General features: G+C 43.4%; 2 protein-coding genes across 5 annotated transcripts in view; both read right to left on the bottom strand.

The window, feature by feature from the left end:
- kifc3 (kinesin family member C3) overlaps positions 1 to 12,229 on the bottom strand; it is a 52,041-nt gene extending 39,812 nt beyond the window's left edge. For all 4 annotated transcript variants that reach the window (XM_042340194.1, XM_042340192.1, XM_042340193.1 and 1 more), the window contains exon 1: positions 12,093 to 12,229. The gene's annotated coding sequence lies outside the window, so the exon portion shown is untranslated. The remainder of the gene's footprint in view (positions 1 to 12,092) is intronic.
- The window catches only part of cngb1a (cyclic nucleotide gated channel subunit beta 1a), a 47,788-nt gene that overhangs the window by 16,952 nt on the left and 6,869 nt on the right, over positions 1 to 23,967 (bottom strand). Inside the window, exons 4-9 of the mRNA XM_042340419.1 lie at positions 23,632 to 23,840; positions 22,376 to 22,426; positions 21,094 to 21,180; positions 19,075 to 19,139; positions 17,362 to 17,484; positions 15,997 to 16,138 (exon numbers count right to left, since the gene is read on the bottom strand). Coding sequence (XP_042196353.1) covers positions 15,997 to 16,138; positions 17,362 to 17,484; positions 19,075 to 19,139; positions 21,094 to 21,180; positions 22,376 to 22,426; positions 23,632 to 23,840 — 677 coding nt within the window. The remainder of the gene's footprint in view (positions 1 to 15,996; positions 16,139 to 17,361; positions 17,485 to 19,074; positions 19,140 to 21,093; positions 21,181 to 22,375; positions 22,427 to 23,631; positions 23,841 to 23,967) is intronic.

The following is a 23,967-nucleotide window of genomic DNA, read 5'->3' as shown; positions in this document are numbered from 1 at the left end:
ATCTATCCAATTTGAATCTGCTTCCGCTGTTTCCCTGCTGAGTCTGTATGTTTGCTACTCGCTCACTGAAATAGCATTCCCGCAGATTTGTGTTGAATTTAACCCCACAACCTCCTTCAATCGCAGGCCATGTCCTCTGGTTCTATTGATGACGCACTTTGGTGGAGTCCCTTGGTGATGGCTGATCCTTTTTATACAGTCGTTACCTGACCAATCATGATCGAGAAGATGAAGACTCCAATGAAGTAGTTGATAAGTTGAAAGAGAAGTTCAAACACTGTTTTGGGGTCTGGTAATCCTCCGATTGTAATCAGGGTCTTCACAGCCCAGTAATAGCACCGAATGTAGCTGTGGGAGAGAAAAAACCACAAACCTCTGCCGTTGTCCTGGCCAACATCCCCCCAAATAAAATTGGTCGCTTAATCCATGACTGTTTGTGGGACGCTGCTGTGTGCAAACTGGCTGCCACGTTTCGCCCACAAAATGCAGTCAATCCATTTTACAGTAAATTCCGTGAAGCGCTTTGAGGCGTCTCAACAAAGAAATAAGGCGTATGTCAAATGCAAGGATTATTATAAAGTACTCGAAAGCAGAGAATGAAAGCTCACAAATCACATCCACTTAAACATTTTAAAAGTAAAATAAACCAATGAACTTAAAACAATGCAGACAATGAATTTCGGTGGGGGGTGGTGACGCGTGCAGAAAAAAATGCACACTTAGGGGTACGCTTGCCACCAACACAGGGAAAGTTCCCTGAGTCTGGAATGGAATACACCCTCTCTCCCTGGAAGGACACAACTTGCTTACTTAACTTTGGAGAGTATTAGGCAATAGGTTTCCAAGAGCCAAGGCTTGGGATCCCCAGAATCTGAATTGGGGATAAATACTGATAAACCTTGCATTTGATATAGTGCCTTATCACGTCGTTGAGACATCTCAAAGTACTTCACAGAATATATTGTAAAGTGGGTTGACTGTGTATAAAGCCAGAATTTAACCAGCTAAAAACTCTCTTCCCCAAAAGGCTGTGGATGCTGGATCAATTACAAATTTCAAGACTGAGATGGATAGATGGATGTCAGGTCCGGGTATCAAGGGATATGGGGCAAAGGCGGGTAAATGGAGTTGAGGTACAGATCAGCCATGATCTTATAGAATGGCGGAACAGAATCAAAGGGCTGAGTGGACTACTCCTGTTCCTATGTTCCTAAAAATGTAGTTTGCCATTGAAAGCACTGTGACAAGCTTCGTGCTGTGTGTCTAAGGAGGACCACCCCAGCTGTTAGGACTGTTAGGCTAGAGACAAGGGGAAGATCAGTATTCCTATGAAACTATTTTATGTTATGAAACAATCAGATTTAAACATTGGTGCTGCAAAGTATTCCCAGGACTCAACATAACCGGATTCTTACAGAGCTACATGAACTTTCTATATTATTCTGTCAGATGTCTTGCAGCCAGCCAGACACATATACTGGAGTTAGTAAAGTTTACATTAACGAGGTTGGGAAATGAAGAAGATGTGATGTGACAAGCAGCCTGCAAGGGAAACATCAAGAAATCATTACCTGTTTCCCTCACCATCATAGACCCAATCGTTAGCTCCAATCCCCTCATAGTCAGACGCCCAATAGTACAAACAAGCATTTATATGGAGGCTGTAGAGTAAGTACGCTGTGGTTCTTATTACCCTATAAAACACAAGGCGTGTGTTAAAATTCAACCTTAAAACAAATACTTTTCAAATAAATACTGAGAGATTTATTGAATTATTCTGGCCAATGAAGATCAGAACGCAAAGCTGCAAAAACCCATGACTTGTTTATACTGTTATGAAGTATTTGTAGAGTGGCTCGAGAGTGGCAAGCAAGGGGTCCACGTCTCAATTGTTCTCCCAGGAATTGCCCACAGCACCACTCACTAGTATTGATTATTTTATGTTTGATGTTGTTGGGGAATCCAAAACCAGAGGGATAAATATAAGCTAACAGTAGTATCTAATAGGGAGTTTAGTAGGAACTTCTTCACACAGAGAGCGATGAAAATGTTGAAGTTGTGGTTGGAAATAAATAGCTTCAATCTATTTAAGAGAAAACTTGATGCATATATAAAGGAGGAAGGGAATTGAGGGTTATGAATGAATCTTATGACATATAAACAGCAGCATGGGCCAACATATTACTCTATGTAACCGGGTCACCCAGCCTGCTCTTTCATAACACTGAAAGGAATGATCCATTATACATTTTAGTGGATCCCGAATCAACTGTCGAAGTGTGTGTACGTGTTTTTAACTGCAGTGATTCGAAGCAATGTGCTCATGAAACCATCCTCTCACCAATGAGGTCCAGTGGAATTTGCTCTCAGGTAATGCGGCACAATCCAGATTTATCCTCTGTTATTTGAAGCAACTCAATGCAAATGAGCAGTAAAAACTGGGCAACAACAGGAGTTGGATGTCTATGAGAGTTGGTATCTTAATATGCGGGTCTGTGTGTCCTGGGTCACGTGTGGTTACTGCTGTGTCCATAATAACTCAATAATGAAGTGCACTCGTGGTTTTATCATCAAATTGAAAGCTGATTTGAACCACAGTATAAACGCTTGCTTTGTGAAGCCGATTCAGTCTCCGCCTAGAAAGTGGACTGCTCAAGAGTATTTAAGTGACTGTTCCTACAGAGTGATATGCTGCCTGTGTAGGAGAGAGTCAGTCACCAGGATTTAGTAGGAAAATGAAGTCAAGATTCGCTGTTTTATAAATTCTTTGAATCTTGCAATTAATGTCACTCTGTGCCCCAAACGTCACAGTGACAAGGTATCAGTCTGTCTGGGTTTTCCTGTGCTTTGTGCACACTCCACCTTACTAAGCCAGTCCAGAACCGATGGGAAACACGCCATATAAACGTAATTTTGTTGTTGTTATTATTGCTACACTTTTTTTCCGTTTCAAGTATCTATCCAATTCCCTTTTGAAAGTTATTATTGTTTGCATCACTTAGATACACAGAGCACATCAGGGCTCAACAACATATCATTGAATCCAATGTTATGACTAACGTGGAATGAGATGAGTTTAATCAAAGCAAGATAACATTATGTTACAAAAACGCAAAATACTGCGGATGCTGGAAATCTGAAACAAAGACAGAAGTCGCTGGGAACACTCAGCGGGTCAGGCAGTATCTATGGAGAAAGGAAAGTGAGTTAACGTTTCAGGTCTGAAACGTTGACTCACTTTCCTCTCTAACATTAGGTTACATTGTATGATCCAGATAGTTACCTGTAGATATAAGCCTTGCTCATAATTGATTCAAGTCGGTCATTAAATTCAAGGAAGGTCAAGTACTGTTAAGAACATTAACCACATATTAGTTCAGTCACATGTCATTGTATATACTCAATATTAACTCAATAACACACTACGTTTCATTACTCTTCATTACTGTTCACTACATTTGCATTTCATCCATGAATATACAGTCAATTCACTTCACAGTATATTCTGTGAAGCGCTTTCAGACATCTCGACGATGTGATAAAGCGCTGTATCAAATGAAATGATTATTATTATTACTATAATTACCAAACCAGCTCAATTTAACATTACGCAACACCCAGTACTAATATATGTAAAATTCATGTGTTTGGTGAATCGTTGTGCTCAACAAGGTGACTTAAACCAGGGTTAACTGGCCGAATACTTTTCTGTTTTTAGTGTCAACCATTCCCAGGTCAGATTCAGCACAGACTGGATACAGAGTAAGGTTCCTTCTAGTCTGCACCAATACTATGCAAACGCCTTGCTCGTCGGCCTCCACAACTCTGCCCCTCCATAGGCTGCAGATAATCCAGAACTCTGCAGCCTGCGTCCTCTCCCGCACCAGGCTCCATAACCCTATCAATATGACGATTGAGCCTACTCTGAGAAGAACGCTCCCTCCTGTACCGGGCTGCCGCGTTCGCCCACAAATATACAGTCAATTCACTTTACAGTGTGTTTTGTGAAGCGCTTTGGGACGTCCTCCTGACGTGAAAAGCGCTATATCAAATGCAAGGATTATTATTATTATTATTATCAGTCGCGAACTCAGTAACGCAATTAAATCCAGTGCCGTAACTGGTGAGTAGTGGTTTCTTTCACAGCATTATTAGATTTTTGCCTCATTCCTGCTTTACGATGTATCCTGATAACCTGATAAAAAGCCCTGAAGCCAACCAAGTCGAGGGCCCCATCTGGTGTCAGAACTGAGAATCTCCTTGTAAATGAGAATCTGAGAACAGCTCGAGGTGGGAAATTAACTCTTATTTCAGAGCTTGTGGAGAGAGTAATTATATATTCCTGAAGGAAGATCAGAACTATTCCACGTTAGTGACCGGTCTCTCCAGCCTGTTAGATTTGCTGACAAAACTAAATTGGCCAGAGTCAGGGTAGGGGTCAAAATATGCATCTGATCATGATTGGAGTACTTAAGAAAATGAGTTATTCATTCCTGAAGATGATACCCCCTGATACCAACTCAGTGTCCACCAGATTTTCTGCCATCTTACTTTGTGCCTGGAAGATATACACTGAAAAACAACTTGCATTTATATAAACCCTTCACGTGGGCTAGCGTCATGGAACACTTAACAGCAATATGACTTGACCCTGAGCCAGAAAGGGGAGGGGAGGTGACCGAAGGCACGGTCGAAGAGGAACATCTCAAGGTGTGATTTGATGATGGGCGGGGGAAGGGGAAAGATGGAAAGATTGAAGCAAGGTGTTCCTGAGTGGCTGAAAGCACAGCCCCAATTGTGAAGCGGAGGGGACAAGGGATGTACAGGAGACCTGTGTTAGCTGAGTGTAGAGGAGAAGGGTGTGGGCAGACTGGAGAGGTAGGGAGGTGCCAGGGCATGAAGAGATTTGAAAGTAGGAGTGAAGATCTTGAAATCAATTCATTCTGCAAAGGAAGACAGTGGAGTCTGGGGAGAATTAGGGTGATGGGGGTACGGAGCCTGGTATGGATGAGGACAAGGACGGCAGAGTTTTGAATCATTTGGACCTTGTCAACAGTGGATCTGGGCAGACTCCCCAGTGAGGAGGGCATTGAAAACATTGAGACAGAAGGTGACTAAGGCATGAATGAGAATTTCAGCAGCATTTGAAGTAAGATGGGGGCAAAATAAAAGAGCATTCAAAATACTCAGTATAAAAGCAGTCCTTTTCTGGAACTAGTATCAGGTTAGCTCACCAACACGTCATTAAATGCAATGTGTAACTAGCATGGATGAGCTGAGAAAGAACAAAAACGTCAAACTCACCTTCAAGCATCGCACAAACCGCAATGCAGGATAAACACCCAATTTAATGTAGAGGATTTCCACAGGAATGAGGCTCACCAAATCCATCTAGAAATGGAATCACAACATGTGCAATCAGATTTTCTCTTCCTTGTTCTGCTTCCCCCTGCGCCCTCTCAGCTTGTTTCAAATCACCATAAATGCTTATAATTTGATCATCCAGCACAAGGCACTGATGAACTGGGAATGGGTGTAGTAGATTATTTAACCTATTTAAATGTAAGATGGCAGGTGTACTTACATGTTACGCTTTATCTAATACAAAAGAAATAGCCGAATTCCCTCATTAGCTGCAAGTGCATTCTAATCATGGACTACTCTTAGATGTCTTAGAAGACGTGATGAGCACTATATCAAATGCAAGGAGTATTATTATTTATTATTAGTGTCAGCATTGACTGTATGAGTTCCAAGTCCCAAGGCTTGAACCCATCAACCTTCTGACTCAGTGGGGAAAGTGTTACTCTCTGAGCCAGGCCGACAAACAAAATGTAACTTGAACCAAGATGACTTCAGGAGTCATCAGAATGCCTTTTTTGAGGCTGAAGTAAATGGTGAGCTGTACAACCATTCTTTTTTGGTCCCAGAAAATTGCTACATGGATAATTAGGTTTCAGAATGAGCTAAAGTTAGTAGCTGGACCCTGTTGAGGACTTCAGATTGGAGTTGGACAATGTTCACAAGCTGGAAATCCAGTTGGACGGAACAACAACAACAACTTGCATTTATATGGTGCCCTTCACATAGGGCAGTGTTTCGAATCACTCAGCAACCCACGAGTTTCCGTTGCCATCTCAGCTGGTGGGGTAATTTACTCGCAGATAAACACAAGAAAATTGGAGCTTTCTAGCATCATACATCTCAATTTTTTTCATATTTTTATATTTTTGTATGAAATCTTTGTCACTGATGCCTGAATCATAATATAATCCTTGCAGTTGACGTGGGTGTCTTATCATGAGGTCAAGATGCTTCAAAAGTTATTGTGAATTGTAGTAACTGTGTACTTGTAGCAATAGTTGCCCTTTCTTCTAAATGCTAATCCATCTCACTATGTCTACGCTTGATGTAGATACATAAGAGAACACAGCTAACAAGTCCTGATAGAAACGACAAAAGAAAAAGATGAGAATCGTTAACCTGAGTGTGGGTGGAGGCTAAGATTTAAAGCGCTTTAAACAGGAATAAATGCAATTATAAAATGAAACCCATTCAGTCTGACATGTAGAATAGCTTACCTTGAATTTTTCTGTTTTCATATAATTTGCTCTCATAGCCTTTTGGTCTGTCTGAAATACACAGATACCAATTGCATTAATAACTAGGCATATATAGTCGTACTACCCCTATTAACTGAACCTCCAGATACTTACATGTACAAACCAATATTGCACCAGTGCCTCTGGCCAAGGTCCTGATGTCAATCAACAACAACAACAAATTACATTACTGAGCTGGGGGTTGGGATCAGGATGGGTGGAGGGCAGGGAGGGCTATTTTGAATGGGAGTGCAGCATGCATTAGGCAGGTAGATTCCTTTGGTTTTCTGGCCCTTTGCCTCTGACTGGGACTCTTATCTGTCACTGTTGAATGTCACAGACTCTCTAACCCTGTAAATAAGGCTCGAATTCTCTTACCATCGAGGAATCCAGCAAACCTTTGGATTGAGTACTGGTTATTGGAGACATTGGACCTTCTCAATGGGGATGGGATGCTATCGTGACTTGTCCTTGCGAGAAATAATAAATTGCAGCATAGGAGGAGGCCATTTGGACCATCTGATGCTATCTGATTATTAAGGGAAGGCATGCGTGAGGCACCTAAAGCTAAAATAATAATGATAATAATCCTTACATTTGATACAGTGTGTTATCACGTCATCAAGATGTCTCAAAGCACTTCACAGAATATACTGTAAAGTGTTGTTGTATTTTATGACAAACAGTTGTGCACAAAAAAACATGGAGTGAGTGACCAATTTTATTTGAGGGATTGTTGGCCAGGACATAGGGAGAGAGAATAGTTATAATAATAATTGTTGCATTTGATAGAACGCCTCGTCTCCAAGTGCTTCACATGATATACTGTAAAGTGAATTGACTTTACAACATATAAAGAGTGCCATGGAATCTTTAAGGTTTACCCAAACAGGTAGACGGGAGCTCGGTTTAATGTCTCAACTGAAGGACAGCACCTCCGACAATTCAGTGCTCACCAACCACCACACTGGAGTATCAGTTTAGACGAGTTGGGACTTGAAACCACATCCTTCTGACTCAAAGGCTACCACTGAGCCAAACTGACATTTCAATCCCTCTGATGGAACAACTTAACGCAGCTCCTAGCTCCATATTTACAGATGGTAACTTTGGATGTCAGGTAGAATATTGATTTTAAATCTTCAAGCCCAACACTGGACACTGCACACTACTGAAGGTAACTGAGCAAATGTTTCTCTTCTGTTCAGGTGTAACTCGAAATGACTACTCACTATAATGTCTCCTCCTTCTACGAACTGGAGCCGTGATTGGAACACAGCCATATCGAGCAGGTAGATCAGATCGCAGAAGTAATCCATCATCAGCCACAGATGCACATTGTTGGGTGTTTGATAAGGAAAGGTGCAGCGCACGGGGATCAGCCAGATGTTCCAATTCCAGGCAAACATCACGCAGGACAACCATATCACGTACAGCATGTCTGTTGTGGGAGACAGCAATCACTGAGTTTACATGTAAATGGATCAGTACGTAATACAGCATAGCTAACACAGTAAGTCAATCAACGTTGATTACAGGACATAACACAGCACAGCTAAATAATGTGATTGATACAAATTAGTGTGTATTATGCTACAACAAATATCTACATCAACACTGGTTGTTGCACCACACAGCTAATAGAAACAGATTAATGCTACATAATATGCATTATAATCATTATAATGGCTAATACATTAACAGGGTTGAGGCTTGTTGTATTGGTAATATAGAAGCCAATCAAGATTGATTACTGTTGCTTTAATACCAACACATCCAAGATCAGCACAACAACAATACTCAATGATAAATATTCTTCTAAACTGGAAACGAAGCACTTGATCCCTATAAATTACTTAGCTGTAACCCCGAATGTCAGAACTGAGAGGAAAATGCTAATGGTGACAAATCAAGGTTTACACAGACAGAGCTGGACCTCATCATTGCAGAAACTGGATCATTTTTGGATCAAACCTTAAGGCAGGTAGAGAAACCTGAGCCGTGTCTGAACAGTTTGATCGAGTTTCTTGAAACACAGACTTCAGAAGCTGGTTCATTGTTATGAAGAAAGGAGAAGATCCCATTCAAATACAACCACGAAGAGCAAAGAGGACCCCAGGTAGTCAATATGCAAGCCATGAGTTAGCCAACTCTTCTCCACGGAGATGATAAAAGACTTCTCTGAGACCTTTAGGTGGCATATTCGTCAAGTAATTCTGGCAAGTAGCTTCCCACACTTTGTGCATCAAAGTGCTCTACACAAATACCATTATTGCAATACAAAATGCATATGGTATTTACTAATTGGTGCAAAAACAATGCTAGGAAACAGATACATCTTTATATCGATGCTATTTGATGTTGATAAAGGTGGTGTTTTCTCTCCAAGGATGAGTTTGGATGAAGAGAGATTACCAGCAGCATCACCAGCACAGCATCAGCCATCAATCGTGCTAACGAAAACACCATGACTAACAGCAACCATTACCAGGAGTACCACTAACCGAGGTATCACACAGGAAATCTGACACTTGCACCAACGCAACACGTTATCACCAAGTGAACACTTACCTGACACAAAGGACGTAGCAGTCCTAGGAGAGGAATGCAAATTGGCTGGACCCATTGCAGGTCAAAAGCTTAGTTTAAGGCACATACATCGGTATGGAGGATGGTGGCAACACATTTAACAGAAGGTTATAAGTGCAACAGCAGCTCACACGAGATGCAAGATTGCACAATAAAGCTTATTGCATTATCTCTAGGTCACATGCAGGAGGATCTTCAAGGGGCCATCCTTGAGATGTTTGATGTCCTGGACTGTCTATAGTTCAGTCCATTATGAGATTACTCACACAGGGGGCTGCTGATGCAATCTTATATCAATATCAATGTTTGCTCATTACAGGACACGTAGAAATGCTGAACTCTCCGACTGAGATAGTCTAAAGATTTTTTTACTTGACGCCAGCATTAGAAAGCGCCACCAGTAAATCCATCATCAACACAACCCACAACATGGTGTTGATGCGACGCCCCCATCCCAATCCTTTTTCCGCTGATACTCCTACAACAGGAGATTCAAGATCAGAAATACCTCGGCCTCCAGTGACAAGGATCTCAAGGAGCAAATCCACAAAATACAAGATAAAATTAGAATTAACAAGATGAAAAACAAGGGCACACATTTCAGTACAGCTTTGCAAATACATCATGGAGTCCTGTAGCTTAGTGGTTAGAGCACTCGCCTTGCAAGCGAGACACCTGGGTTCAATTCCCGGCAGGGCGAAACCTTGGGCAAGTTTCCTTACTGCACACACCTGATAATAGTCCCTCCAAAAAACAAAACAATAATAAGTTGGACATTTTCATTCCACAACTGTTTGTGGGACACTGCTGTGCGCAATTAGCTGCTGCGTTTCGCCCAGAAATATATGGTCAATTCACTTTACAGCATATTCTGTGAAGCGCTTTGGGACATCTAAAAGATATGAAAAGCGCTATATCAAATGCAAGGATTATTATTATTATTATTATTGAGGCATCTGCCCATCGATCACTTGCCCACATAAGAAGAGAGTAACTAAGAGGCACAGCAGATCAACGTTTCACCTACAAAATATACAGTCAATTCACTTTACAGTACATTCTGTGAAGCGCTTTGAGATGTCCCGAAGACCTGATAAAGCGCTATATCAAATGCAAAGATTATTATTATGTTTATATAACATTATACACCTCACAGAGTAGGAGCGGGATCAACAAGCAATGATATTCTACACAGCATACGAATGTTAGGACTTTATATGTGGCTAAAGATGTAGACAGAGGGATGTTACCAGGGATATACTTAATTGTGAAGGAAAACTGTTCCTGAAAAGACAACTATAAGTTGAAAGAAAAGAAACAAAAAACTAAACCAAAAGCAGTCTGGGCATTTAGCAAGTCCAGGTAAGTACTGCCAAGGTACGGATCCCGTGATGGAAAAGCCTTATGTCCTCCGACGTGAAACTCGCTACACGAATGTAATTTTTTTGTTGTTATTGTTAGAAATGATGTAGTGATGTTTTGATGGAAAGTGAATGTGACACTGAGCGTAGGCAGCCGAGAGTCGGCGCCGGGCAGGAGAGTCGGCGCGCCGGGCAGGAGAGTCGGCGCCGGGCAGGGAGAGTCGGCGCCGGGCAGGGAGAGTCGGCGCAGGGCAGCGAGAGTCGGCGCCGGGCAGCGAGAGTCGGCGCCGGGCAGCGAGAGTCGGCGCCGGGCAGCGAGAGTCGGCGCGGGGCAGCGAGAGTCGGCGCGGGGCAGCGAGAGTCGGCGCCGGGCAGCGAGAGTCGGCGCAGGGCAGCGAGAGTCGGCGCAGGGCAGCGAGAGTCGGCGCAGGGCAGCGAGAGTCGGCATCGGGCAGGGAGAGTCGGCGCCGGGCAGCGAGAGTCGGCGCGGGGCAGCGAGAGTCGGCGCGGGGCAGCGAGAGTCGGCGCTGGGCAGCGAGAGTCGGCGCAGGGCAGAGAGAGTCGGTGCGGGGCAGCGAGAGTCGGCGCCGGGCAGCGAGAGTCGGCGCCGGGCAGCGAGAGTCGGCGCCGGGCAGCGAGAGTCGGCGCGGGGCAGAGAGAGTCGGTGCGGGGCAGCGAGAGTCGGCGCCGGGCAAACCGGGCGTCACCCCGACATCTGAACAGGTTACGGCGCAGCGGCCGAGGGGGCGGCCCGGCCACCACCACCGCCACCACAACAACAACAACAACTTGCCTTTACATAGCGCCCCTCACACAGGGTTAGCGCCCCAGAGCGCTCGATGAGGGAGGGCAGGAGGGAGACGGCACAGGAGGGGTGGGTGGGTGGTGTGGTGGAGGGTGGGTGGTGGGTTGTGGTGGGGGGTGGGGTGGGTGGGGGGGGGTGGGGTGTGGTGGGGGGGGGTGGGGGTGTGGTGGGGTGTGGTGGAGGGGGGGGGGGGGGAGTGGATGGTGTAATAACTCTGGACGCAGAGATAGCAGCGCAGGTATATAAGAAAAAGGGGGTCCACACAGCAGAGGGCAAAAACCTGAGGGAGGGGGCGATACTGAACGGAGCAACTGTGCTCTCCATCTCCCCTCCCACTGCCCCTCTCCCACTGCCCTTTCTTCCCTCCCTGTCCTCTCCCTCTCTCTCCATCTCCCTCCCTGGTCCCCTCTCCTTCCCCTACTTCTCCCCTTTCTCTCTCTCTCCCCCCACCCCACCCCTTCCCCCACCCCCCCCCCTTCTCCTTCCCCCCCCCACCCCTCTCCTTCCTCCCCCTTTTCCATCCCCCCTTCTCCTTCCCTCCCCACCTCCCTTTTCTCCTTCCCTCCCTTCTCCTCCTGCTCTCTCCCCTGCAGTGCTACCTTCTCTCTCTCTCTCTTTCTCCTCCTCCCTTTGGCCGCTCCCCTACTCCCTGGTGGGTGGGGGGGGGGGGTGGGGGGGGTAACACGAGCCGGAGCCGCCCACCCCGTCTCTGGGTTCACAATAAAGAAAACTTACCGACACTTAACGCGCAGAACATCTGTCGGTCTCACTCTCTCACTCACTCCCTCCCTCTCCGCAGCTCAGCTCTGGGCGACAGCGCAGACACAGTCACTCTCTCACACACACACTCACAGCTGATCTCACTCACTCACTCACTCACTCAGACGCTCGCTCAGCGCATGCGCAGCCGCTGGGGGGATACATTTTTTTGTGAATGACACGAAGGCCCGCCCCCACCCGGCCGCCGACCAATCAGCGACCGGGGCCATGGCGTCAGGGGCGTGGCCCAGGGCGTCGGGGGCGGGGTCACTGCGTCGGGGGGCGGGGCCTTGCCGTCAGGGGGCGGGGCCACGGGAGCAACTGCGTTCAAGTTTCATGAATCGGGAATACATTGATCAAAGTGAAAGGTGATCGATATAATGTGACTGTGTCGATATATATATATATATATATTTGCATATATATACATATATACGTATATAGTCTGATATTTCATATAGCGCCATTAACACATCTCACAACGCTACACAGGATATTACTGTAAAGTGTAGTGACTGTGTATTTATAGGCGAACGCGGCAACTAATTTGCGCACCGCAATGGCCCACAGACAGCCCGTGGAGTGACTGACCAATTATATCTGGGGGATTGTCGGCCAGAAAAAAATAAGCTGATTTGGAAAAACAGGAGCAGCGGCACAGACAGGATGGACTCGGTGATAATAATAATCCTTCCATTTTATATACAGCCTTTCACGTCTGTAGGATGTCTTACAGCACTTCACAGGGTATACTCTAAAGGGGAGTGACTGTATTTTGTGGGCAATCACACACAACAATATCCCACAGACAGCCATGAAGTGAATGACCAATTATATTTGGGGAATTGTTGGTCAGGACATCGGGAGAAACTCTCTTCTCTTTTTGAATAGCGCCGTGGGATCTTTAACATCCACCTGAACAGGCAGACAGGACCTCGGCTTAACGTATCTTCCAAAGGACAGCGCGTCCGACAATGCAGCGCTCCCCCAACTCTGCACTGGAGGATCAAACCTCGACTGTGAGCTCCAAGTCCAGATATTATTAGGAGGAGCAATCCCACAGGGCTGAGAACCTGATTTTTTTTGTTCTCGTTTGCCAGGTGACTGGAGTTGTGTGATACTGTAACGTGTATATCAGATTCACTGCAGAGAAGGGCACCATTTGTTGAAAAGCTCTGACCAGCCTTTCAGCAGTAAAACACCCGAAAAGGAAATTCTTCTTTAAAGGAACACTTGTCCCTAAAAGGAACTTATTGTCATAACAGGTTTTCTTTACAATACCTTATATGCCATGGCATTTCTTGCACGTCATATATTCTCTATTTCCCCCCAAATGATCAAACTAATTTTAGGACCTAAAGGCTCCAGTCAAACACCACCGTAAACCAATGCTTACTGTTGCTCTTGTTCGGGTTAAATAGTTTTTGAACTTCGAGAGACATACATCGTATAATCAATTTAATTGTTAATCATCGCTGGCAAAAAGCATAGTTGAAGACAGTAAATATATTCGGCACAGCAATAGTTCACTACAATAAACTCTCGCAATGTTAGCTCTAAGCAGTACGGTATCTGCAGTGAGAACTTAATGAGACCCAAAACAGTAATCCATGAAGGCTAATGTTACATTCCCAATAACAATGGAACGATTCCTCAGGCTTCTGCTCTGCAAATGAAGTGGGTTAGGTATCACTATCAGTCATGTGCTCATTACAAGCACAAGACGGAGTGAGTGTGTGTATGTATGTGTACAGTGTTATTATCCTGGTTATGGATTAGATTATGAGGATCTGCACTCTACCCTTTTCTTTAATTCACTTAATGCTGTGATATCACATTACACACACTTGCCTCTCTGCTACTCTCACTCGACATGGCAGACTGAGTGTGGCCTGATTTGCTTTCTTGCTATGGGTGGATTGTGGGCATAAGGAAACAGAGGACCTGAAACACAACGGGTGCTGTTCCAATCTATCCTGTGTTCCTCCAGAGAGGGCTTGCTGAGTTTCATTTCTTCTCTTCAAGTCTCTTGTTGGAGGGGAGACATCTTGCATCAGAATTCTGCAGCTCAATGAAACCATGTAACATGGAAGGTATTCTCACTGGGAGGGGATTCCGTGTTTCTCCTGTGTTCCCACATGCTCATGGGATGTGGGATTAAACACTTGTTTACAGTAAGATAGTACATATGTTAGTGAGTCTTATTGGTAGTGATTATTAGCACCGCCCAGTGCCTTGGGATGTCCTCCCGACACGAAAGGCGTTATAAAAATGCAATTTGTTGTTGTTGTTGTTATTAGCTACTCCCCAGGAACGGTGGAGGGGGGGACGGACCGAGGACTGATCACATGACATAGTACTAATTTACAGGCTCTGCTGTTATTGTAATGTCTCAAAATGCTATTTTTCTCATATATGTTTGGTGAAATGTGTGACAGAAATGTTTACATATGTTGAATGTTGTGTGTATGTATAAAGAATTGTGTAAGTCAGCATAATGTAATCAATGCTTGCGTCTGTGTGTGTAAACATTCACAGAAAGTTTCCTGTGCATACCGAGTAGATATACACTGTGTAGTGTGCGCATTAGTGTGCAATTTGGGTCTCAATGTACAATACTCCACTGTATGGGGCCATTTTACGTTGGTCATGAAAGAGAATAAACTGTCACTGCACCTTTATAGTGGGAATACATATAGAAAGGGACAGCAAACATTCCCTTTTGTAGAGATCAGTGTACTCCAATATCTACATTATTTCTGTGCAATGTGCTGTGTTTCTGGTTTATACATACTGCATATGTATAGCGTATCTGTGTCTAGTCTGTGTGTGAACGCAGACTTTGTTTGGACAACTGAAGTGTTTTGCGACATTTAGATCAAGGGCAAGGACTATTATTATTTGTATGTTTTAGTATGTAACATGGAAACGTGTGTATGTGTGTTTGTGGGTCTGTGTGGGCTTGGCTCGTTAGCTAACCCATCTCATTAACGTTAGTAAATCCCTCTCGTGTGCTTGATCTACGCAGACACTATTTGAATATCATTGTTGGAACATGTGACATTTCTAGAATTAACACATCAGACCTGTTCTGGATCCTCCCAACGCAGGCAGCACTGAGGTCACCCTAATTGCTAAAAGTAGTGTTTTCTCACCACATCATTATAATGGCAAATCCCATTCTAAAGACTCAGTGAAAAGGTTCACTGTGTGGTAGCATTCAGAGTAAGGGTAGACCCTGTGCAGTCTAATCTAATCTGCTTAACTCAATCTACGACTGTTTGTGGGACATTGCTGTGCGCAATTGGCTGCCGCGTTCGCCCACAAATATACAGTCAATTCACTTTACAGTGTGTTCTGTGAAGCGCTTTGGGACGTCCTCCCGACGTGAAAAGCGCTATATCAAATGCAAGGATTATTATTATTATTATTATATTAACTGATAGCAGCACAAATCTAAGACAATCACTATCACTTGTCAGGCTCCTTCTTCTTGTGTATCTCCTCCTCTTTGTGTACCTCCTCTTCATCCTTAGGAACTTCCACGGACAACACTTGTTCCTTGTCACCATGGTGAGAGGGGCTCATCCGGATCAATACGGAGCTATCAAAAGATTTAGAAACAACCTCTCCCTCATCTTCCTTTTCCGTTTCAACCGGAACTGGGGAACGCCATCTATCCAATTTGAATCTGCTTCCGCTGTTTCCCTGCTGAGTCTGTATGTTTGCTACTCGCTCACTGAAATAGCATTCCCGCAGATTTGTGTTGAATTTAACCCCACAACCTCCTTCAATCGCAGGCCATGTCCTCTGGTTCTATTGATGACGCACTTTGGTGGAGTCCCTTGGTGATGGCTGATCCTTTTTATACAGTCGTTACCTGACCAATCATGATCGAGAAGATGAAGACTCCAATGAAGTAGTTGATAAGTTGAAAGAGAAGTTCAAACACTGTTTTGGGGTCTGGTAATCCTCCGATTGTAATCAGGGTCTTCACAGCCCAGTAATAGCACCGAATGTAGCTGTGGGAGAGAAAGAACCACAAACCTCTGCCGTTGTCCTGGCCAACATCCCCCCAAATAAAATTGGTCGCTTAATCCATGACTGTTTGTGGGACGGTGCTGTGTGCAAACTGGCTGCCACGTTTCGCCCACAAAATGCAGTCAATCCATTTTACAGTAAATTACGTGAAGCGCTTTGAGGCGTCTCAACAAAGAAATAAGGCGTATGTCAAATGCAAGGATTATTATAAAGTACTCGAAAGCAGAGAATGAAAGCTCACAAATCACATCCACTTAAACATTTTAAAAGTAAAATAAACCAATGAACTTAAAACAATGCAGACAATGAATTTCGGTGGGGGGTGGTGACGCGTGCAGAAAAAAATGCACACTTAGGGGTACGCTTGCCACCAACACAGGGAAAGTTCCCTGAGTCTGGAATGGAATACACCCTCTCTCCCTGGAAGGACACAACTTGCTTACTTAACTTTGGAGAGTATTAGGCAATAGGTTTCCAAGAGCCAAGGCTTGGGATCCCCAGAATCTGAATTGGGGATAAATACTGATAAACCTTGCATTTGATATAGTGCCTTATCACGTCGTTGAGACATCTCAAAGTACTTCACAGAATATATTGTAAAGTGGGTTGACTGTGTATAAAGCCAGAATTTAACCAGCTAAAAACTCTCTTCCCCAAAAGGCTGTGGATGCTGGATCAATTACAAATTTCAAGACTGAGATGGATAGATGGATGTCAGGTCCGGGTATCAAGGGATATGGGGCAAAGGCGGGTAAATGGAGTTGAGGTACAGATCAGCCATGATCTTATAGAATGGCGGAACAGAATCAAAGGGCTGAGTGGACTACTCCTGTTCCTATGTTCCTAAAAATGTAGTTTGCCATTGAAAGCACTGTGACAAGCTTCGTGCTGTGTGTCTAAGGAGGACCACCCCAGCTGTTAGGACTGTTAGGCTAGAGACAAGGGGAAGATCAGTATTCCTATGAAACTATTTTATGTTATGAAACAATCAGATTTAAACATTGGTGCTGCAAAGTATTCCCAGGACTCAACATAACCGGATTCTTACAGAGCTACATGAACTTTCTATATTATTCTGTCAGATGTCTTGCAGCCAGCCAGACACATATACTGGAGTTAGTAAAGTTTACATTAACGAGGTTGGGAAATGAAGAAGATGTGATGTGACAAGCAGCCTGCAAGGGAAACATCAAGAAATCATTACCTGTTTCCCTCACCATCATAGACCCAATCGTTAGCTCCAATCCCCTCATAGTCAGACGCCCAATAGTACAAACAAGCATTTATATGGAGGCTGTAGAGTAAGTACGCTGTGGTTCTTATTACCCTATAAAACACAAGGCGTGTGTTAAAATTCAACCTTAAAACAAATACTTTTCAAATAAATACTGAGAGATTTATTGAATTATTCTGGCCAATGAAGATCAGAACGCAAAGCTGCAAAAACCCATGACTTGTTTATACTGTTATGAAGTATTTGTAGAGTGGCTCGAGAGTGGCAAGCAAGGGGTCCACGTCTCAATTGTTCTCCCAGGAATTGCCCACAGCACCACTCACTAGTATTGATTATTTTATGTTTGATGTTGTTGGGGAATCCAAAACCAGAGGGGATAAATATAAGCTAACAGTAGTATCTAATAGGGAGTTTAGTAGGAACTTCTTCACACAGAGAGCGATGAAAATGTTGAAGTTGTGGTTAGAAACAAATAGCTTCAATCTATTTAAGAGAAAACCTGATGCGTATATAAAGGAGGAAGGGAATTGAGGGTTATGAATGAATCTTATGACATATAAACAGCAGCATGGGCCAACATATTACTCTATGTAACCGGGTCACCCAGCCTGCTCTTTCATAACACTGAAAGGAATGATCCATTATACATTTTAGTGGATCCCGAATCAACTGTCGAAGTGTGTGTACGTGTTTTTAACTGCAGTGATTCGAAGCAATGTGCTCATGAAACCATCCTCTCACCAATGAGGTCCAGTGGAATTTGCTCTCAGGTAATGCGGCACAATCCAGATTTATCCTCTGTTATTTGAAGCAACTCAATGCAAATGAGCAGTAAAAACTGGGCAACAACAGGAGTTGGATGTCTATGAGAGTTGGTATCTTAATATGCGGGTCTGTGTGTCCTGGGTCACGTGTGGTTACTGCTGTGTCCATAATAACTCAATAATGAAGTGCACTCGTGGTTTTATCATCAAATTGAAAGCTGATTTGAACCACAGTATAAACGCTTGCTTTGTGAAGCCGATTCAGTCTCCGCCTAGAAAGTGGACTGCTCAAGAGTATTTAAGTGACTGTTCCTACAGAGTGATATGCTGCCTGTGTAGGAGAGAGTCAGTCACCAGGATTTAGTAGGAAAATGAAGTCAAGATTCGCTGTTTTATAAATTCTTTGAATCTTGCAATTAATGTCACTCTGTGCCCCAAACGTCACAGTGACAAGGTATCAGTCTGTCTGGGTTTTCCTGTGCTTTGTGCACACTCCACCTTACTAAGCCAGTCCAGAACCGATGGGAAACACGCCATATAAACGTAATTTTGTTGTTGTTATTATTGCTACACTTTTTTTCCGTTTCAAGTATCTATCCAATTCCCTTTTGAAAGTTATTATTGTTTGCATCACTTAGATACACAGAGCACATCAGGGCTCAACAACATATCATTGAATCCAATGTTGTGACTAACGTGGAATGAGATGAGTTTAATCAAAGCAAGATAACAATATGTTACAAAAACGCAAAATACTGCGGATGCTGGAAATCTGAAACAAAGACAGAAGTCGCTGGGAACACTCAGCGGGTCAGGCAGTATCTATGGAGAAAGGAAAGTGAGTTAACGTTTCAGGTCTGAAACGTTGACTCACTTTCCTCTCTAACATTAGGTTACATTGTATGATCCAGATAGTTACCTGTAGATATAAGCCTTGCTCATAATTGATTCAAGTCGGTCATTAAATTCAAGGAAGGTCAAGTACTGTTAAGAACATTAACCACATATTAGTTCAGTCACATGTCATTGTATATACTCAATATTAACTCAATAACACACTACGTTTCATTACTCTTCATTACTGTTCACTACATTTGCATTTCATCCATGAATATACAGTCAATTCACTTCACAGTATATTCTGTGAAGCGCTTTCAGACATCTCGACGATGTGATAAAGCGCTGTATCAAATGAAATGATTATTATTATTACTATAATTACCAAACCAGCTCAATTTAACATTACGCAACACCCAGTACTAATATATGTAAAATTCATGTGTTTGGTGAATCGTTGTGCTCAACAAGGTGACTTAAACCAGGGTTAACTGGCCGAATACTTTTCTGTTTTTAGTGTCAACCATTCCCAGGTCAGATTCAGCACAGACTGGATACAGAGTAAGGTTCTTCTAGTCTGCACCAATACTATGCAAACGCCTTGCTCGTCGGCCTCCACAACTCTGCCCCTCCATAGGCTGCAGATAATCCAGAACTCTGCAGCCTGCGTCCTCTCCCGCACCAGGCTCCATAACCCTATCAATATGACGATTGAGCCTACTCTGAGAAGAACGCTCCCTCCTGTACCGGGCTGCCGCGTTCGCCCACAAATATACAGTCAATTCACTTTACAGTGTGTTTTGTGAAGCGCTTTGGGACGTCCTCCTGACGTGAAAAGCGCTATATCAAATGCAAGGATTATTATTATTATTATTATCAGTCGCGAACTCAGTAACGCAATTAAATCCAGTGCCGTAACTGGTGAGTAGTGGTTTCTTTCACAGCATTATTAGATTTTTGCCTCATTCCTGCTTTACGATGTATCCTGATAACCTGATAAAAAGCCCTGAAGCCAACCAAGTCGAGGGCCCCATCTGGTGTCAGAACTGAGAATCTCCTTGTAAATGAGAATCTGAGAACAGCTCGAGGTGGGAAATTAACTCTTATTTCAGAGCTTGTGGAGAGAGTAATTATATATTCCTGAAGGAAGATCAGAACTATTCCACGTTAGTGACCGGTCTCTCCAGCCTGTTAGATTTGCTGACAAAACTAAATTGGCCAGAGTCAGGGTAGGGGTCAAAATATGCATCTGATCATGATTGGAGTACTTAAGAAAATGAGTTATTCATTCCTGAAGATGATACCCCCTGATACCAACTCAGTGTCCACCAGATTTTCTGCCATCTTACTTTGTGCCTGGAAGATATACACTGAAAAACAACTTGCATTTATATAAACCCTTCACGTGGGCAGCGTCATGGAACACTTAACAGCAATATGACTTGACCCTGAGCCAGAAAGGGGGAGGGGAGGTGACCGAAGGCACGGTCGAAGAGGAACATCTCAAGGTGTGATTTGATGATGGGCGGGGGAAGGGGAAAGATGGAAAGATTGAAGCAAGGTGTTCCTGAGTGGCTGAAAGCACAGCCCCAATTGTGAAGCGGAGGGGACAAGGGATGTACAGGAGACCTGTGTTAGCTGAGTGTAGAGGAGAAGGGTGTGGGCAGACTGGAGAGGTAGGGAGGTGCCAGGGCATGAAGAGATTTGAAAGTAGGAGTGAGGATCTTGAAATCAATTCATTCTGCAAAGGAAGACAGTGGAGTCTGGGGAGAATTAGGGTGATGGGGTACGGAGCCTGGTATGGATGAGGACAAGGACGGCAGAGTTTTGAATCATTTGGACCTTGTCAACAGTGGATCTGGGCAGACTCCCCAGTGAGGAGGGCATTGAAAACATTGAGACAGAAGGTGACTAAGGCATGAATGAGAATTTCAGCAGCATTTGAAGTAAGATGGGGGCAAAATAAAAGAGCATTCAAAATACTCAGTATAAAAGCAGTCCTTTTCTGGAACTAGTATCAGGTTAGCTCACCAACACGTCATTAAATGCAATGTGTAACTAGCATGGATGAGCTGAGAAAGAACAAAAACGTCAAACTCACCTTCAAGCATCGCACAAACCGCAATGCAGGATAAACACCCAATTTAATGTAGAGGATTTCCACAGGAATGAGGCTCACCAAATCCATCTAGAAATGGAATCACAACATGTGCAATCAGATTTTCTCTTCCTTGTTCTGCTTCCCCCTGCGCCCTCTCAGCTTGTTTCAAATCACCATAAATGCTTATAATTTGATCATCCAGCACAAGGCACTGATGAACTGGGAATGGGTGTAGTAGATTATTTAACCTATTTAAATGTAAGATGGCAGGTGTACTTACATGTTACGCTTTATCTAATACAAAAGAAATAACCAAATTCCCTCATTAGCTGCAAGTGCATTCTAATCATGGACTACTCTTAGATGTCTTAGAAGATGTGATGAGCACTATATCAAATGCAAGGAGTATTATTATTTATTATTAGTGTCAGCATTGACTGTATGAGTTCCAAGTCCCAATGCAAGGCTTGAACCCATCAACCTTCTGACTCAGTGGGGAAAGTGTTACTCTCTGAGCCAGGCCGACAAACAAAATGTAACTTGAACCAAGATGACTTCAGGAGTCATCAGAATGCTTTTTTGAGGCTGAAGTAAATGGTGAGCTGTACAACCATTCTTTTTTGGTCCCAGAAAATTGCTACATGGATAATTAGGTTTCAGAATGAGCTAAAGTTAGTAGCTGGACCCTGTTGAGGACTTCAGATTGGAGTTGGACAATGTTCACAAGCTGGAAATCCAGTTGGACGGAACAACAACAACAACTTGCATTTATATGGTGCCCTTCACATGGGGCAGTGTTTTGAATCACTCAGCAACCCACGAGTTTCCGTTGCCATCTCAGCTGGTGGGGTAATTTACTCGCAGATAAACACAAGAAAATTGGAGCTTTCTAGCATCATACATCTCAATTTTTTTCATATTTTTATATTTTTGTATGAAATCTTTGTCACTGATGCCTGAATCATAATAATAATCCTTGCAGTTGACGTGGGTGTCTTATCATGAGGTCAAGATGCTTCAAAAGTTATTGTGAATTGTAGTAACTGTGTACTTGTAGCAATAGTTGCCCTTTCTTCTAAATGCTAATCCATCTCACTATGTCTACGCTTGATGTAGATACATAAGAGAACACAGCTAACAAGTCCTGATAGAAACGACAAAAGAAAAAGATGAGAATCGTTAACCTGAGTGTGGGTGGAGGCTAAGATTTAAAGCGCTTTAAACAGGAATAAATGCAATTATAAAATGAAACCCATTCAGTCTGACATGTAGAATAGCTTACCTTGAATTTTTCTGTTTTCATATAATTTGCTCTCATAGCCTTTTGGTCTGTCTGAAATACACAGATACCAATTGCATTAATAACTAGGCATATATAGTCGTACTACCCCTATTAACTGAACCTCCAGATACTTACATGTACAAACCAATATTGCACCAGTGCCTCTGGCCAAGGTCCTGATGTCAATCAACAACAACAACAAATTACATTACTGAGCTGGGGGTTGGGATCAGGATGGGTGGAGGGCAGGGAGGGCTATTTTGAATGGGAGTGCAGCATGCATTAGGCAGGTAGATTCCTTTGGTTTTCTGGCCCTTTGCCTCTGACTGGGACTCTTATCTGTCACTGTTGAATGTCACAGACTCTCTAACCCTGTAAATAAGGCTCGAATTCTCTTACCATCGAGGAATCCAGCAAACCTTTGGATTGAGAGTACTGGTTTATTGGAGACATTGGACCTTCTCAATGGGGATGGGATGCTATCGTGACTTGTCCTTGCGAGAAATAATAAATTGCAGCATAGGAGGAGGCCATTTGGACCATCTGATGCTATCTGATTATTAAGGGAAGGCATGCGTGAGGCACCTAAAGCTAAAATAATAATGATAATAATCCTTACATTTGATACAGTGTGTTATCACGTCATCAAGATGTCTCAAAGCACTTCACAGGATATACTGTAAAGTGTTGTTGTATTTTATGACAAATAGTTGTGCACAAAAAAACATGGAGTGAGTGACCAATTTTATTTGAGGGATTGTTGGCCAGGACACAGGGAGAGAGAATAGTTATAATAATAATTGTTGCATTTGATAGAACGCCTCGTCTCCAAGCGCTTCACATGATATACTGTAAAGTGAATTGACTTTACAATATATAAAGAGTGCCATGGAATCTTTAAGGTTTACCCAAACAGGTAGACGGGAGCTCGGTTTAATGTCTCAACTGAAGGACAGCACCTCCGACAATTCAGTGCTCACCAACCACCACACTGGAGTATCAGTTTAGACGAGTTGGGACTTGAAACCACATCCTTCTGACTCAAAGGCTACCACTGAGCCAAACTGACATTTCAATCCCTCTGATGGAACAACTTAACGCAGCTCCTAGCTCCATATTTACAGATGGTAACTTTGGATGTCAGGTAGAATATTGATTTTAAATCTTCAAGCCCAACACTGGACACTGCACACTACTGAAGGTAACTGAGCAAATGTTTCTCTTCTGTTCAGGTGTAACTCGAAATGACTACTCACTATAATGTCTCCTCCTTCTACGAACTGGAGCCGTGATTGGAACACAGCCATATCGAGCAGGTAGATCAGATCGCAGAAGTAATCCATCATCAGCCACAGATGCACATTGTTGGGTGTTTGATAAGGAAAGGTGCAGCGCACGGGGATCAGCCAGATGTTCCAATTCCAGGCAAACATCACGCAGGACAACCATATCACGTACAGCATGTCTGTTGTGGGAGACAGCAATCACTGAGTTTACATGTAAATGGATCAGTACGTAATACAGCATAGCTAACACAGTAAGTCAATCAACGTTGATTACAGGACATAACACAGCACAGCTAAATAATGTGA

Source organism: Callorhinchus milii, unplaced genomic scaffold (genome assembly GCF_018977255.1).
Source record: "Callorhinchus milii isolate IMCB2004 unplaced genomic scaffold, IMCB_Cmil_1.0 Scaffold14, whole genome shotgun sequence".
Classification (NCBI taxonomy): domain Eukaryota; kingdom Metazoa; phylum Chordata; class Chondrichthyes; order Chimaeriformes; family Callorhinchidae; genus Callorhinchus; species Callorhinchus milii.
The sequence above is the reverse complement of the archived record's forward strand: the minus strand, read 5'-3'. Positions and strand labels throughout refer to the sequence as shown.